At 36.1% G+C, this 16645-nt stretch overlaps 1 protein-coding gene across 1 annotated transcript; it reads right to left on the bottom strand.

The window, feature by feature from the left end:
- Window positions 1–12974: 12974 nt before the first annotated feature.
- On the bottom strand, window positions 12975–16003 carry LOC120575826 (scarecrow-like protein 6). Its single transcript, XM_039827657.1, has 2 exons — window positions 15672–16003; window positions 12975–15394 (listed from the first exon to the last, which is right to left on the bottom strand). Exons 1-2 carry the CDS (start codon window positions 15678–15680, stop codon window positions 13205–13207), a joined length of 2199 nt encoding a protein of 732 aa, XP_039683591.1. The 5' UTR covers window positions 15681–16003; the 3' UTR covers window positions 12975–13204.
- Between the last annotated feature and the right edge of the window lie 642 nt (window positions 16004–16645).

Genomic DNA, 16645 nt, shown 5'->3' with positions numbered 1-16645 from the left:
AATCCAAGAACAACCCGCACCTGTCTGTCTGCCTTTATTCCCGGTCAAGTGCCCAGCTCAATCCAAGAGCAGCTTGTACCCGTCAATTTGTTTCTAGTTCCCTACCTACCCTGTTATCTGTTATCTTGCCAATGTCTACCAATCCCGCAATGGATACGACATCTTTTGTTAGTACCAACTCTCGTTTGTCTCACATTCATAATCCAAATGTTGCATGGCATTCATGATATTTGAAAATGTGCAAGCGTATTTTTACGTCCAAACACAGTGCAAATGTTAATATTTAAGTATCTTCGTCCCGTCAAGCCAAAGACTCCGTCTCTTGACCCTCCGGACAAAGAAACTTAAATAGGGGCAGCTGTTATACCCTGATTTTGGACCTAAAAATACTCGTTCAAATTTCTTTTCTAACACCGGTATTTGTCAATTCGCTGTTATTTTACTCTGAACCTTTACTCTCTTTTCATCTGGATATTTTACTGTCTCTGTCTCAAAGTACGTTCAAGCATGATTTTCTTGCATAAAACTATTCAAAGTGTCTTTTCTTGCATTATAAGTCATTTGAAAACTCTCTGAAACATCGCATTACTTTTCTTGCATTTTATTTCAAAAAATCATACAAAAGGGTATTTTGGTCATTTCCTGCAGTGGAACCCATTTTAGTCCCTGTGTTTGCCTCTAAGTCTTTTCAACTTGTCTGTACAAATCATTGTTGAGTCTATGTTAAAAAAAAAAACCATTTCAAAAATTGCATCTGAGTCAGTTTGGGTCAGTTTAGTCCCTAGGGGCATTTTGGTCTTTTCCTGTCAAAATTTCGGCAGGGAGGTATATTGAAATAACTCATTTTTGTAATTGGTTCATTTTAGTCCTTTTGTTGATTTTATTTTTGGTTTCACTTTACGTTTTTTTCCAAATTACCAATTTTAGTCCAATTTTATTTTAATTACATTTTAGTCCCTCAAACAATTTCCAAAATTGCACTTTAGTCCAAAACTTTTCAAAATTACATTTCTAGTCCATTTTTCTTATTTACAGTCCAGTCCTCATTTTTTTACATTTTGCAGAAAGGTCCTTAAAGTCAAAAGTCCAAGGCAGAGCCAAACAAAGTCTAATTCCAGGTGGCATTACCCCATTGGTCCAGGAATACACATGGCAGCCTATAAAAGGTGCACAGTGCCACACAGACCCATTCAATCAGTGCCAACTCACAAACACGTGAGAAGTTTCTCTCTCCATTCAGTTAGGATCAAAACAGAAAAATCACCAAGAACAATTCACAAACCCTAACTCTCCATAACCAAATTTCATCTGAAATTGCATCAATTCTCAGAGATTCATGGTGAATCTTCATCATTGAATCGTTTTTATTATCTGCAATTCAAGTGCGAATTCATCACCAAGTGGTGACAAACTCAAGCACGATCACAGAGCTTTTTTGAGAAGAAGAAAGAAAAAAGATGAAGAATCTGAACCGGTGAAGAAGAAGAAGGAACAACGCCGATTTATTTTCGGTTTTAAAGCAAGAAATCAACAAGCAGAACCAGATTCAAGCTTTTCCTGAAGATTCCGGTTTGAAATCTCCGATTAAAACCACAGGTAACAGTTAAGCTTCACTTTCTTTCTCAAGAAATATCAACAAGACGAATCAATGTAGATCTTTAAAGTTCCAAAGAGTTTCATTTGAAAAAACTGAAAACCTAAAAAAAATACTTTCAAAACCGTAAAAGATTTTTTAGATCTACGTTGATTCAAACTCTATTTGTGAAAACCAATGCCAGATTCGTGCTTAGAATAAGAAAACGAAGAGATTGATGCATGATTTTTGTTTTTCTGGTGAGGATCTAGGTTACCGGAACCTGGAGATCTTGCCGGAGAAGATGAAGTTTCCGGTGGATCTATGAAGATTCCGGCCGAACTTCATCATCTCCGGCCGCTCAATCCAGAAACCGGCGGAGGGAGAGAGGAGAGAGGCGAGAGCATCTCTCACTAGGTGAGAGTTAGAGAGAGAAAGAAATTAGAGGAATGATTGAACCGGCGCTAACATGCTTTTATAGACCCCTAGACCGGTCTTGAACCGGTCCGGTCCAATCCTTTGCAATCCTGAGCGTTGGATCTAGGGTTTCCCTCCCTGGATCAATCCAACGCTCCCCGTGCGTCCGGACCTTAGGTTTTGGGCTTGGGCCCCCTCCTGCGCAGATTCTTTGTTTTTTTGTTAATTTCTTGCTATTTGCACCCTGTTTTCTTGCTATCTGAACCCTCTGTTTGTCCAATTTTCTTGCAAAAAATTCCTAAAAATTCCTATATGTTTCTTGATGTATTTTTGATACTTTTGTGATGTTTTCACGTGTTAAAAAAATAATAAAAATGTATGTAATTTTTTCTTGTTGATTTGTTCGTTTTTTGATTAAACTTGTGAATTTTCTTGCTATAATCCGTTCATGAGGTTTTGGCATGTTATGAGTGATTAATATGCAATTTCATGTTGAATATGCTACTGATTGTGTGTTTGTTTTACAGTTTTAGTGTGATTTGTTAATTTCTTTTGTTACAAGTTATGTGTATTTTTTACATTTTGGTTATTGTTGTCCTTTTTACCGTTTTGGCTCGTAATTCTTTGCTTACTTTTCTTACCATTTTATGCCTTATATTACTAACCATTTCATTTCTTGTTTCATTCACCTCATGAGCATCTTACCTCTTTCATCTCAATTTCTCGTAGTTTAGGCATTATTTTTCTTTTAATTTCTATGTTAAAATGTCATGTAATATTTTAGGTAGTTTAAATTTCCTTTTAATTTCTTGCAAGACCATAGAATGTAAACTAGGGCCAATGTAACGGACAATGGACTCTCTAATGATGTACACCGGCACAAGCACCGACACGCACACACGTTGTATGTTTACCGCTTTAGATGTATGCTTAGGAAACGCGACACTTAGAAAAATGTCAATTTTCCAAAAAAATAAACAAATTCCATCACTTGAAAATTTTTCCGAATAAACCTTGGAGTCAAAACTCCATTGCATTTTCTTTTATTTTCTTAATCAAACTCAAATGGACTCTAATTCCAACTTAGACATTTTCTTTTAATAATTGAACCAACTCTTCACTACTTTTTTCTCATGCCTTTACGGCTTCTTTCTCTTCTTCAAAACCATTTTCCAAAAAAACTAAAATCAATCAAACACGCAAAAAACATTTTTTGAAAGAGAACTACATGGCATTTTGATCCCTTAAAAGGGTATGTAGGCAAGAGGTCAAAACCTCTCCAAGTCCAATAAAATAAAATTTCAAACATTTTCCTCCCTCCATTCTTAACATAATCAACTCCTTTTTAATAAATAGCATTAAAAATAAAGCGTAGACATAAAACTAAGAAAACGGCTCCTATAGAGTACTATAGTCATTGCGGGTGCCTAACACATTCCCGTAGCGAAAACGACCCCCGAACTTAGAATTTCTAAGAGTTTTCTCAATTTTGCTCTTCCCAAGAAAAAATAGAGAATATCAAAGATTGAAAGGTTCAAGCCTAATTAATGACTTGATACCCCAAAATCGTGATAACAATGAAAATACTCTAAGGAGGTCTTAATGAAATCTTATGAAAATTCAGCATAACCGTTTCTAAGTTAATCCAATACTTAAGGAATAATTTCAAACCTCAAAACTAGAAGTACTACGAGTTCAACTAGCGTGTTTAAGAGTATTTAACCTATGTTGTGATGGATCTAATTTGGTTTGATGTGAATATCTTTGTTGGATAATTTGAAATACATATATTATGTGAATGTTGTTGTTGAATAATTTGAGTTACATATATTTATGTGGAAAATGTATGGTATAGAAAATAATGTTGTTATACCATTCAAGTTGTTATTATTAATGATGCTATGTTGTGAAGTTGTTGTATGTTGTTGTCTCTGCTGTATTGATTATTAAATCATTAAGTTGCATATGTTGGTCTAAGTTGTTTAAGTTGTAAGATGTTGATCCAAATTATTGGAGTCATATGAGATGTCTAAGTTGTTTAAGTTGTAAGACGTTGAGTCCATGCATACTCATTTAAGTTGAGGGCTTGATGCTTTGTAATGTATATTTATACATATTATGTTGAGGGTTTGATGCCCTGTAAGTTGAGGGCTTGATGTCCTGTGAGCCTATTTACGCTCAATACGTTGGGGGCTTGATGCCCTGCGAGCCTATTTACGCTCAATATGTTGGGGACTTGATGCCCTGGTTGGTACCACATGCATGATTAAGAGGTCGTAGTTGCATTTTGTCTAGATGATGTATATGATGTGTTGTTTATGTTGTTATAAGATGATGTTTATGATGTGTTGTATATTTTGTTATGAGATGATTTTTATGATGTGTTGCCTATGTTGTTATAAGATGATGTTTATGATGTATCGTTTATGTTGTTATAAGATGATGTTTATGATGTGAAGATTATGTCGTTATATGATGATGTTTATGATCTGATTATTATGTACTATATGATGTTGTATATAATGTGATGAATATGAAGTTAATGATGATTAGAAGTTGGTTGAGTTATTAATGAAGTATTATAAGAAGAGTTAATGTTATTAATTGATGAAGTTTAAGTTGTTAAATGTTTTTGATGAATTATATGCTTATTATTATTGAATGTGAAATCTCACCCCTTCTGCTTGGAAATGTTGCCCTCACAATTGGGTAACTTGCAGGTAATCAAGATTAGCTGTGAAGTGAGTCGATTCTCTCACATGTGTCTTAGGAGCTCTGATACGTAACGGGATGGGAGTTTTGTTGTTGCTTTCTGTTCTTTACGTATTATTCTATGAAGTTTTATGAACATGTTGTTGGAATAATTTTATGAGATTTTACATTGAGGCCTTTGTGCCAAGGTTGTTTTAAACGTTGAAATGATTTCCGCTGCGAAGTAATAAATGATATGATGTTTAAGTTGGACAATAAATAGTGAATTTATTCCGTCTATGATTTTATGAAAAGAAGTGTGACATTCCGTTTATGTTGAATTACTCTGATTTTTATGTGAAATTTTTAAGTTGGGAAAACGGGGTGTTACAGGACGCGCCACTTGTTATATTTTTGCACAAGATCTTCAAATTCTTTGCACAAGAAATTTTTGTATGAGATCTTCATATTTTTGGCACGAATCCTTGCACGGTATATTTTTGCATGAGATCTTTATATTTTTGGCATGAATAAGCTCCAATTCTCCTTTCTTTTTCTCCAAGACTCCATCTTTCAAATATTTGTTCCTAAAATAAGATAACTTGCAATTAAAGTAAAATAGTTCTAGAAGGAAATAAAAACATACTAAATCTAATTAAAATAAATTTAATATCAAATAAAAGACACTAATTAATGACTCATTATTGACTCATCACATACCTATGGCAAACTATGATGAGAAAATCCCAGTAACATAACTCTGGCAAAATGATGAGTAGGAGTGGTACCACAATCATACAGGTCGTTAGGAGAGTCCATATGCATATATATGATGATAATGTATTGGGTGTTTGAGTGTGAAGATGATGTGTTGCTGTGATACGTGAAATGAAGAGAAACATAGTAACTGCTGAGAGTGATGAGATAGTGGATGGTTCGCACCACGCCTGACTAGTAATATTGAGGACAAACCGGACAAAACCCGACGGCAGACCCGCACCCTGGAGAAGACTCAAGTTCTTGCTAGGCAAGACTGGCGAGGAGGAAGCCTAGTTCCATCAAATTTAAGGATCCATGATCCTAGGCAAGGGCCCTGCTAAGTCTCCGTCCTTAAAACCGCGCCCAGAGACACGTCTGAAGGTTCTCAGACTGACCCGGGTAATGGGGTGAAAAAGACAAATTTGCCTTAACAGGGCGAAACAAGACGAGATCTTCGTCTCAACAGCAACATCTGCAATGCTAACTAGAGCTTCTTGAAGTAAGAAACGATCGCATCCCGAGTCATCCATTCTGACCTAGAAGTAAAACACCTTTCAAATAACACAATCTCTTCTTCACTACCACGAAAAATACATCAGATTTCCCTCTTAGACCCATAAAGAAGAAAATCATTACTTTCGCAGATTCAAAACACTAAACGAGGAGGAACACTCAAAGCTGGAGGATAAAAAGGAGTAGAATGAGTCTGTATGTGAAAGACGGGAAACATTTTCTGGCAACAATGCCAAATGAAAACGAGGAACTGCGGAGAAAAACAAAGAAAAATCCTCCTTAAATAGCCTCGAAATCATCAACATCAACAAACCAGATCGAGCGAAAGCAAAGAGCCACGATTTGAACGGTCGATAGCGGTCTTCGAAAAAACATAACGTAGTCAAAGCCACGCACGCGAGTAACATTTTTCCAAGAACATATGCAGCACACGAACCAGACGCGTAGAAAGCAAAATTGAACAGCCATCATGTCACCAACGTTTCGCCTGAAGCATTAAATGCCAACTACTCCCACTAACTCACAGTCGGGCGCCACCCGCTCACGGGTGGAATCAAATTTTCCTAATGAAACACATCAAAGGTCATTCGGCTTAGACCATCAACGGACACCAACTCTTTGCAGGCAGGCTTAAGTTCTCCAAAAAAAACGCTTTGAGGGCCGCCGAACTAAGGCGTCGACGAGCGCCTATGATCAAACGCCTCCTTTTGGTGCGAAAGCTATTTAGCCATAAAGGACTCGACGGCTTGGGGTGAAACTGTTCTAGAACGATCAGAAGACCAGTCACGGCTGCACGTGGACTATAATACGCCGCCTTAAGGCTACACACTTAAGGGAGCACGCCAACTTGCATGCATCGTGCCACACATGAGCACGCCTCCTCGCAGGGATCACGCTACACGTGTCACGCAACTGCCCTAATCACACGCTGGATCTCACAGAGACGGTTATACTCAAGGCGCGTCTATGTAAGGGTGAATTTGCTTCACCCTCAAGGTACACATCACTTTCCACAACACTTCTTAAACACTCTCTTTCAGTTTCAATACTGACTTGAGTGTTGGAGTGCTAACGTGCCCGCAGGCACACTTCGTTCCACTGCAGAGACTCATCGCCGTCGTACCGGAAGTCGTTACCGATTCATCGAAGCATTCTCTGCCACCGTTGCGACTCGGCCGTTCTCACCGGACAGATCAAGGAAAATATTCTCTTGTGTCCTTCTATCTTTAGAAAAATATGCTTTTCTGATCTCTCATCTGTACAAAAAGTTGCGATTTTGTAATCCACATATGGTAATGTTTACCACATACACTATAATAATATTTGGCATGGCATCAACAATAATCTAATTGGTTGGATTAAACGGCTGCATCGAAATGTCAATTTCCTGACTTCATCCTAGAAGATCCCTTAATAAAAGTGTCTTTAAAAATGTTTTTGTGATTTTGGGTGACATATTGGTGGTATCAGACTAATCCTCCAACTAATGAGCTGAAGGTGATGGATTGATGGTAACTATAATCCAGATGGAGCTCAGAAGTGGCTAAAAGATGAGATATCAATTGTGTGAAAGATCGATAGGTACACCTAGGAACATTTATATTATATGAAAAGGTTGAACATTGGTTGAATAATGCTTGGAAGGACAACGAGTTGAGATCATGTCAACTGTTTTTTGGGATAAGTTTCTGATTAATTACTTCCCTGGACAGATTTACAACCGAACAAGAGCAGGATCTTTGATGAAGAACTAACTACACGAGCATCAGAGACAAAAATTCAAAGTCATGTACAAGAGGAAGCTATATCCTCATGGAAAGTTTGGGAACCTCCTGATCGAACAAGGAGGTCCATGAAAACCAGGTGAAAAATAGAGGATGTTTTTTACTTTTTTTTTTTAGGATTTCTTGCTATGAAACTATGTGATTGGTCTAGGTCCAACTATTTACATTTTATATAGGGATTTTATTTACCATCACTATGATGATGACATCGAGGGAGTTTTTATCATGTTATGTCCACTACTATACGACCTTCATATTTAGGACTACGAATCCTTTAAAATTTTATTTATTAAAAATCTAATGAACTTTCATTATGTTGATGTGGCTTGTGCATGTATAAGTAATATTCTAAGTACAAGTGTTTTGTGTGTCTGGATGTGGGAGTCAAGAAACAGCAACACATTTATTTATGGGATGTGACGTCTTCGGATCCCTTTGGTCTCAGGTTTGGGTTTGGCTAGGTATTTCTAAGGTTTTACCTGGTGATCTTCATCAACACCTCACTCAATTTATTAAATTGCTTGGTTTGCATAGATCTACGCATATGTTTTTCAGGATTATTTGGTTTACCTCGGTCTGGATTCTTTGGAAGGAAAGGAACGAACGTATGTTCAATAACACGGTATCGACACCTTTCACCCTCATAGAAAAGGTTAAAATGACATCTTTTTTATGGTTAAAGTCAAAACAGACAACTTTTACTTATAGTTATCATGACCCGTGGAAGCAACCGCTCCTTTGTATGGGCGTCCACTTGTAATTTTTTGTCTGTTTTATTACTTCGGTTGTGCTTTGCTTTTCTTCGGTAGTGCTTTACTTATAGCTATCATAACCGGTGGAAGCAACCGCTCCTTTGTATGAGCATCACAACCAAAAACCACCACGAGCACCACCACAAAAGACCTAGTATCAGCACCACCATGGAAACCACCACAAAGCACCACAAACGAACATAACCAAAAACCAACCTACGAGCTCCTCAACATCAACACCACAAACAAAAAAACAAGCATGACACACGCATAAGCACCACTCGTCCCTAATCATTCAACCAACTATGCACAAAACACAAAATCCCCACAACTAAGAACCTCCACGCAAGTAAATTACCACTGCGAGATCTGAATCCGGATCTAGATCTACTACAACAAACCATCCTGCCAGATAAAAACCCACCATGAACTATGCCGAGAAGCACCACAAAAAACTAGCAGCACCACCACCACAAAACCCCTCCGAAAACAATCACAAACCACCACAAAAACGCAACTAAAACCACAATGAACGCCAATGATGGAGAAAACAACCACTGAGAGAAACCGGTGGCCGAGTAATGCGGACGGCCAAAGCCAATCATCGCACCACCAACGATTAAATCTATATCACGACGGATATAGGTTGGATTGGAAGGAAGGAGGGTGCCGGTGAAGATCTGTAGTTTGAACCGTGAATGGAAGAAGAGATGATGATTTCAATTGCGGCAGCGGCTTAAAGAAATTCCTTACATTTCCTTTCCGCTGAGAAAAATTCTTTCAAATATTTATGCTTTTCTATATTTATTTGTTATATCGTTGATGTCATTGAAATAAATAAATTAAATATGGTTAGTTGAGTTTATTATAATTTAAATGCAACAAATATTTATACTTTTACTTTTAATAAAAATCAAAGTTTCATAAAAAAAAAATTATAATTTTTAAACGTTAGCGCAATAAAAAGAACGGAAAGACGAGTACATGAGTGCTCGTCTTTTCGCTAGTATATGTAAAAGTCATGACTTTATCGATTAATCGTATAATGAATGATAACTAGAATTTATAATTCTTAACCTCGCCCACTCCCTATCTTTCCTAATTGATATGCATTGTCATTGTAAATATTTTTTTTTGTATACCTTCAATTAATCATAATCGTGGATTATATTGATTTATTTTAGGGTGATTATATTGATTTTTGGTGTAACTACGAAAATCACACAAATTATTAGTTGTCAATTGAGGTACACCAAACTTCCTTCATGATCCGGCTAAGACCTTCACCCCACCTATCCATTTTTGAGGTAGGCAGGAGTGTATGGAAATTAAATTCTACTACTTTTAGACATTGAAGATTTTCTATATTTTCATCATTAAATTTAATTCTAATTTCCTTTGACTCAATCAAATCAAATCTAATTCTAAATCAACATACTATTTTTGTAAGAAACGCATTAAATAACTCTACGTTATTTCTTTAAAGGTCTTGCTAAAATAGATAATTATTCTTTAAGAAAATAAAATATTTCAATTTATAATACAATAATTATACAAATTTTCATAAAAAATTATTATTTAAAACCCTTAAAAAAAATTCCCAAGAACACTCGGTTGCATTTCTTCTTCCTTGACTCTCTTTCCTTCTCCTTTCATGTCATTGTCCATGTTTCTTTTTATTCATGTACCACTCTTTTAATTATCCACCAAGTTTCTTTTACTTAAATAAAACAAATTGATAGAGGAACCCCACCACCACCATTCTTCCTTTTTAATTATTATATTGATGACTTACCCAAGGTTGAAGGGTGGTCCTCTCCATTTTCTATTTTTTCTTTTTTCTTTTCTTTTTCTTTTTTTAAATAAAAAATAAAAAAATGAATGGGACAGACACAAGAAGGACCACTGGCATGCATCCCTAACCAACATAATTAAAATATTTGCAACATGATTAACTAAAAGCAAGTATATGCCCCATTACAATTACAATCTTGGGTTAGATCATATATATAGAAAATGATGATAGTATTAAAAAAATATTTTGCAAGAAAATGACGTGTTTATCATTCTTTTTAAATTTTAAAAGAAAATTAAGGCAAGAATAATTAATTATAATTACAATGAGAAGCCAAACATCTCTCTCATGCAACATGGCCTCAATCATTAAATATTATGATTGTGTTTTATGAAAGTATAGTTAAATGAAAGGCTTTCAAGGTTAAAGATAGAGAAAAGCTTAAACTAAATTAGAAGTGGGGTCCACTATTACTAGACCCATGTGATTACATTAGGGAGGTTGATTAAAAAATAATTTAGCAAAACAACTTCTAGTTCAATGTATTTATAATTCACAAGCGTTGGCATGCCCAAATAAAACGATACACAATGTCTTGAATGTTCAGCCATACAGATTATGAATATGATAATGGTAATAATTTAATAAAGGTGAAATAAATCTAGTACCACCTTACTTAACCCCATTATGATTGACTATAACATAATTATTAAAAATTGAAGATTAGTTAATATGTAAAGGATACAGGTAGTCGAGAATTTAGGTGTCACAATCCTGCAAAATATTATTTCTTTTTCAAGATTCATACAAGCAAATGAATTATAATAGGAAAATTGAAAAAATAAATGTTGATTTAAAAACTTGAGCTATTGAAGATTATTACATGGACATTAATTTTTTTTCCATTAATTTATTCAAAAAATGATTCAGGCATTAAATTAGTATTTAAGGCGTCTATTTTTATTTTTTTTGCTAATACTTAAGGCATCTATTTCTCTCTTATTTAATCTCATAAAAATAATAATTGATCCATAAAATATATGAAAATCTGTCTAATATATTGACAAAATGCTAGGCACTTACTAAAAAATTTATATACTTCAAAAAATAATTTGACTAATTTCAAATTTTCATATATCATACAAACAAAACAGGAGTCTTTCATGAAAGAAAAAAGAGAGGGAGTGTTGACAAACTGAATTATGGGTTTATATACTTTTATTTTAGATTTGAATCCTAAAACAAAATCAAGATTCATCAGTGGCAAGAAGACAATGGTGGCCCGAAACACGGTCAAGATCTCCAAGCCCCGTTTTAGAGGGACACCGAAAGATTTTGTATCCAAAAAAGCATGAGAAAAAAATACGATAAAGCCTATGTTTGGTTCCATGTTTCCTTCTTTATTCACGGGTCGCGTCTCCATGGCTTATTCAACGTAATTTCTCGAAGCAACCAATAATTTAGGCGTTCAGCCACACCAGACGCACGATGACACCGTGGTTTGGTTAAAAACCAAACAAACAAACGTTGAATAACTCTCCAAGGAGTCGTGGAATAACATCTAAGGTCTCATGCCTAACAGTTTCTATCAGGTTTAAGGTGGTTTGGTTGAAAACCAAACAATCTCAGTTAGGTCCATACTACTAGATTGGAGCATACATATAACTTCTTTGAGGTAGCCACAAATATAGTACAAATGGAACAAGACATGCTACAACTCTATTATATGGTCTCTAATTCCACTTTATCACCACCTTTTTGTTTTGTCCTGCACTACTTTTGAGATGCATCCAATTCTCTAATACGTGTCTAATTCTAACATAGTATTGTCCGAACCAATCTCTGACCTAATATATAGCTAGAGCTAGTTTCAATCCATACAGATTTGTATTTACAAAAGACAAATATTTCCATATGATATTTGTGTAGATTCAGTATCAATGATCAAACTAATGGTTTATTGTCTATTTAAAAAAAATGAAAACAAATTATATCAGAGGGGGCTCACTCACTGAAGGTTGAGGTTGAGGAGGACCACCAACTTGCCAAGTCAGACGAGGTGCGAGCAGAAGGTCTAACCATCTCTATCAGCCGCAAACGGTAAACTACTGGTATTTGATTGATGAAGCTATGTTATTAAGAGGCTGAAGGGTTGACTTGAGTGAAAGAATCATAAGAAAAGTGGCTATAGAATGAGATGCAGAGTAGAACCACTAAGATATGATAATTATGTTGTCAATGATTAAGACAACACACAGAATAATTATTCATAAAACTTACTTAACATACACTTTTTCATAGTGGCAAGAGGAAATGGATTCCCTGCAATCACATATTCAAGTTGTTGCAGATATGGACCGACCAATCTTTTGATCCGACGGTCCCCACATTACAATTGTGTTTTGAATCTGTTTTCCAAAGTTGGAATAGAAATTGTTGTGTGACTGCGTAAATATGTGGTCATCGCTACAGCATAACTCAATTTTGCAAGGGAGTAAAAAAGCTCAATGTGAAACTTAACTTTTGCAAAAACATTCAAACTAACTTAAGAATCCCCATTCCATAGTGAATACTACAGCATGTTTTTGAGAGAGAACCTTTGTGCGGAATCAAGCAAAGCCTCAATCAGGAAAACCACATCAATTTAGGCAACAGAAATGAGACAAAATGCATAAATATAACGCAAATAATCAAAGCAAAACAAATCACTACACATGAAAGAGCTCATAAATTGCCATTCAGTTGCTAATTAAGACAGTACATAATATGTTTAATTCCATCATAAGTGGAAATAACAAAACCTAAACATAGACAAATTAGCATTGAATCATAAGTCAAGGCAAATTCAAGAAAAAAAAGATCAATAGAAACAGTAATATAAGTTATGAAGCACCTTTGCAAGATTGTTCCCTTCACTCTCTCAGCATCTCCAAGTTGAAACCGAGATGAGATCCTTCCTTTGCCAACACAAGACAAGCGAATTCTGCTTCTTCTCCACATGGAATCCCCTACCAGGAATCCTCTGCACCAAACACTCTGCCTGCGACTCTGTGAAGTTACTAAACGTCAACGGCGAGAACCCTGAGGACAATAGTAGGTTTTTCCAAGGAAGTGTTCTATCCTGCGAACGCAAACGGCCCAAAACAAGCTTCTCAATTGCCGGTTGAAGATAGTATTTCTCGATCATCTGAAGTACATCTGGGTGGACATTGACACTAACAGCATCAAGTGATTCAAGCAAACCAGAATAAGACTGGAGTGCAAAAACCATATGCTGAGGAAACGGTGCATCCGTTCGATCACAACTCCTGTCCAATGTTACGACAATTTTAGGCATGAGCTGCTTCACAAATCGAAGCACTAAAGGCAGGTACGATGGGTAATTTGAGAAAGAGCAAATAGGCAAGTTAACCACAACTGCTTCACAATCGCGTAGTGGCTGCGGCCATGAAACAGAATTCAGAGACTCAAGTGTCAGAATCTCGAGCTCAAATGACATGTTAATTTCACCAGCATATTGCATCAGATTCTCGTTAGTGAAACTGAGCTCGATTTCGTCGTGGTGTGAGGGCGAAACAAATGCAGTGATCTTGAGGGCAGGTGCACCACCATTCCTGAGTGCTAACTCCTGCATAAATGAAGACCATTGTCCACCAAAACCAATATCAAAATCTATTATATGAATTCGATCAAAACCTTCCACAGCTTCAAGCAATGCTTGGTTGGAAGTGAAATTTGCAAACTGCAGAACAGGTGAGATTTCTGAGAATGATTTATAAGCACCAATCTTGAGCAAGAGGCTAGTTGGTGAAAAGCTGTTGTTGTTGCTGTTGTTAACATTTGATTGAAGAAGCAATTGCAATGCCTCCTTAAAATAAAAAGCAGCCCTTTGAAAAGGCTTCCCCATAGGAGAAATTTGGTGATTGAGCCGCGCCAATATCCCTTGCGCGTGTTCCGGATTACCGGCGTCTATAAGTTCTGCAGCCTTGAAAAGCTGATCAATTATAGCCTGCTGAAACTGATGAGCCGACACATCTTCGCCGCCACCGCTTCCAGGGTTCCCCATTTTCTGCTTAGGTGCCATTGGCCTCTGCTGCAGATGGTGAGGAAGCAGTTGAAGCTGCTGCTGATGTTGCTGCTGCTGATGCTGTTGTTGCCTCCTAAGAAACATCTCTTGACCCGAATCCAAGAAGGGTATCTTCGGAATTTCATAATTTGTTCCACAATTGAGTCTTTTAGCTGGAGGCTGAAGCTGAATCTCTTGGTTTTCTTGCTGCTGTGAGTATGTGAAAGGAAAAACCAAACTAGGGTTAGGCATAAACTGAGCTTGGTTTTGGTTCATAACAAACTGATGAGGTAGCTTCTGATCAAGAGACCCAATTGATTGTTGTTGATGCTGATGAAACAAACCACCATGAGAAATTGAAACTTGTGAAGAACTGAAATTAGGGTTTTGAATTTGATTCATCCCTCTGCTACCAAAAGGGAAATCAGTAGCAGTAGTAGCAACAACAGAAGAAGAATCAATGCTAGTTACAAAGTTATTGTTGTTACCATTTGAAGAAATAGGGTCAAGCACAGAACTTTGTTGATCCATAAAACTAAAACCATTGAATTCAACATCTTGTTGAGAATGAGAATTACTAGTTCCAACTTGTAAAAGCTTGCTTAATCCCATAGATGCATCTTCAATATCTTCCATAATCAATTTCAATATTGAATGATCTTGATCTTGACTTGGTGATTCAGATAACACACTCTCCCAATCCTCCATTCCACATCTTTTACCTTCAACTTGTGGTATGTTTTTATCTTTGGCCGCGGCGCCGGTGGTGCTATCGGTAGAAGCGCCGCCTCCGGCGCTACCGTGTGAGGAAGACAGTGTTGAGGATGAAGTAGGGGTGGTTTGTTGATTTGGTTTTTTGAGGTCAAAAACAACAACAGAATTGGGCTCAATGCCCGCATAGCAACAATTTTCCCTCCACCTTTGCAAAAACTGCTCTTGCTGTTGTGAAAACAAATATGAATCTGAAGAAGCAACAACACTTGAACCTAAATCTAACACACCTTTTCCTATGTATTCTTCAAAAGGTAAGGGCATAGCCTTCATCTAAATCAACAACAACAACCAACACAAGTTTTTTTTCAAACAACAATAAATCATCAACAACAACAAGAACAAAAAGAAAATGGGTTTTTTTGTTTTTGTATAAAAATAATAACTTTACGAAAATATAAGAAAAAACAAGATCTAAAGTTAAGGTTTTTGTTGTTCCTAGTTCAGACAAAAAAACACAGTTGGTGTCAAATGCATGCAGCTTTATTGAACAAACCCATTTTCATAACAACAATAACAACAACAAAAATTACATAGACACACACTTCACCTCATTCATTCTTCTTCTTCATACTTGAACAATGTTTCTTTCTTCCTTTTTTCCTCAAACACAACACAACACTATTGTCTTTTTTTGATGTTTTTCTCTCTCTTCTTGTTATGTAATGTAACAAAATAAATGGTTTCAAAAACTCATAACTATGTTGTTATTGTTGAAGTAGTGATGTGCACAGTACAAAAAGAGAAAAGCTTTACTTTCTTTCTCTTGTCCTCCTCCTTGTGTTCTCTGCTGTGGATGGATTGCGTGCAGCATATAAAAGTGGTAAAGTGATTTCTCTCTCTCACTCTTGTGTTTTTCTCTCTCTATTTTTGTTATATGTTAAATTTTTAGGGTTATTTATTTGCTTATAATAAAATGAAAAAGAAAATATTTATGTGGCTTTTGTCTGTAGACGTTGTTATCTCGCATGGTAGGGTCTTTGTCACACTCTGTCCCCACTTTCAAAGATGTAGTGCGCACTATTTGTAGTTCTCCTTTGGGAGAGGTTTATTATCACACTACTATTTCTTTATACTATATTCTTTTTTATGTAAAATATAAATATTCAACATATTTTGGAGTGAATAACCAAATTCGTCCTTGGATTTGCACGAATCGGTCAAAAACGTCCCTTAATTTGTCGAAATGCACGCTTAGTCCCTGAATTTAACAAACGTCAATCAAATTAGTCCCTACGTCCATTTGGGGCGTTAACGGTGATGACGTGGCTGTTAACATCTCAGATGGGATGTCATATCAGACGCCACATAATCAGGGACTAAATTGATGTATAATGACAAAAAATTTCAAGGACGAAATTGATTGATTTCAAAAAATATTTTCTAATACAGTCCCTATTAATTTTTACTTGCTATCAAATTGATCCCTGAATTATTTCAAAAAAAACGTCAAATAAGTCCTTGAATTATATAAACATATTTCCAAGTTGATCCTTGATGCATATATTTGTGCAAACGAATTAA

This window comes from Medicago truncatula, chromosome 7, assembly GCF_003473485.1.
Source record: "Medicago truncatula cultivar Jemalong A17 chromosome 7, MtrunA17r5.0-ANR, whole genome shotgun sequence".
Lineage (NCBI taxonomy): Eukaryota > Viridiplantae > Streptophyta > Magnoliopsida > Fabales > Fabaceae > Medicago > Medicago truncatula.
Note: the sequence above shows the minus strand (reverse complement) of the source record. Positions and strands in the feature narration are given on the sequence as shown.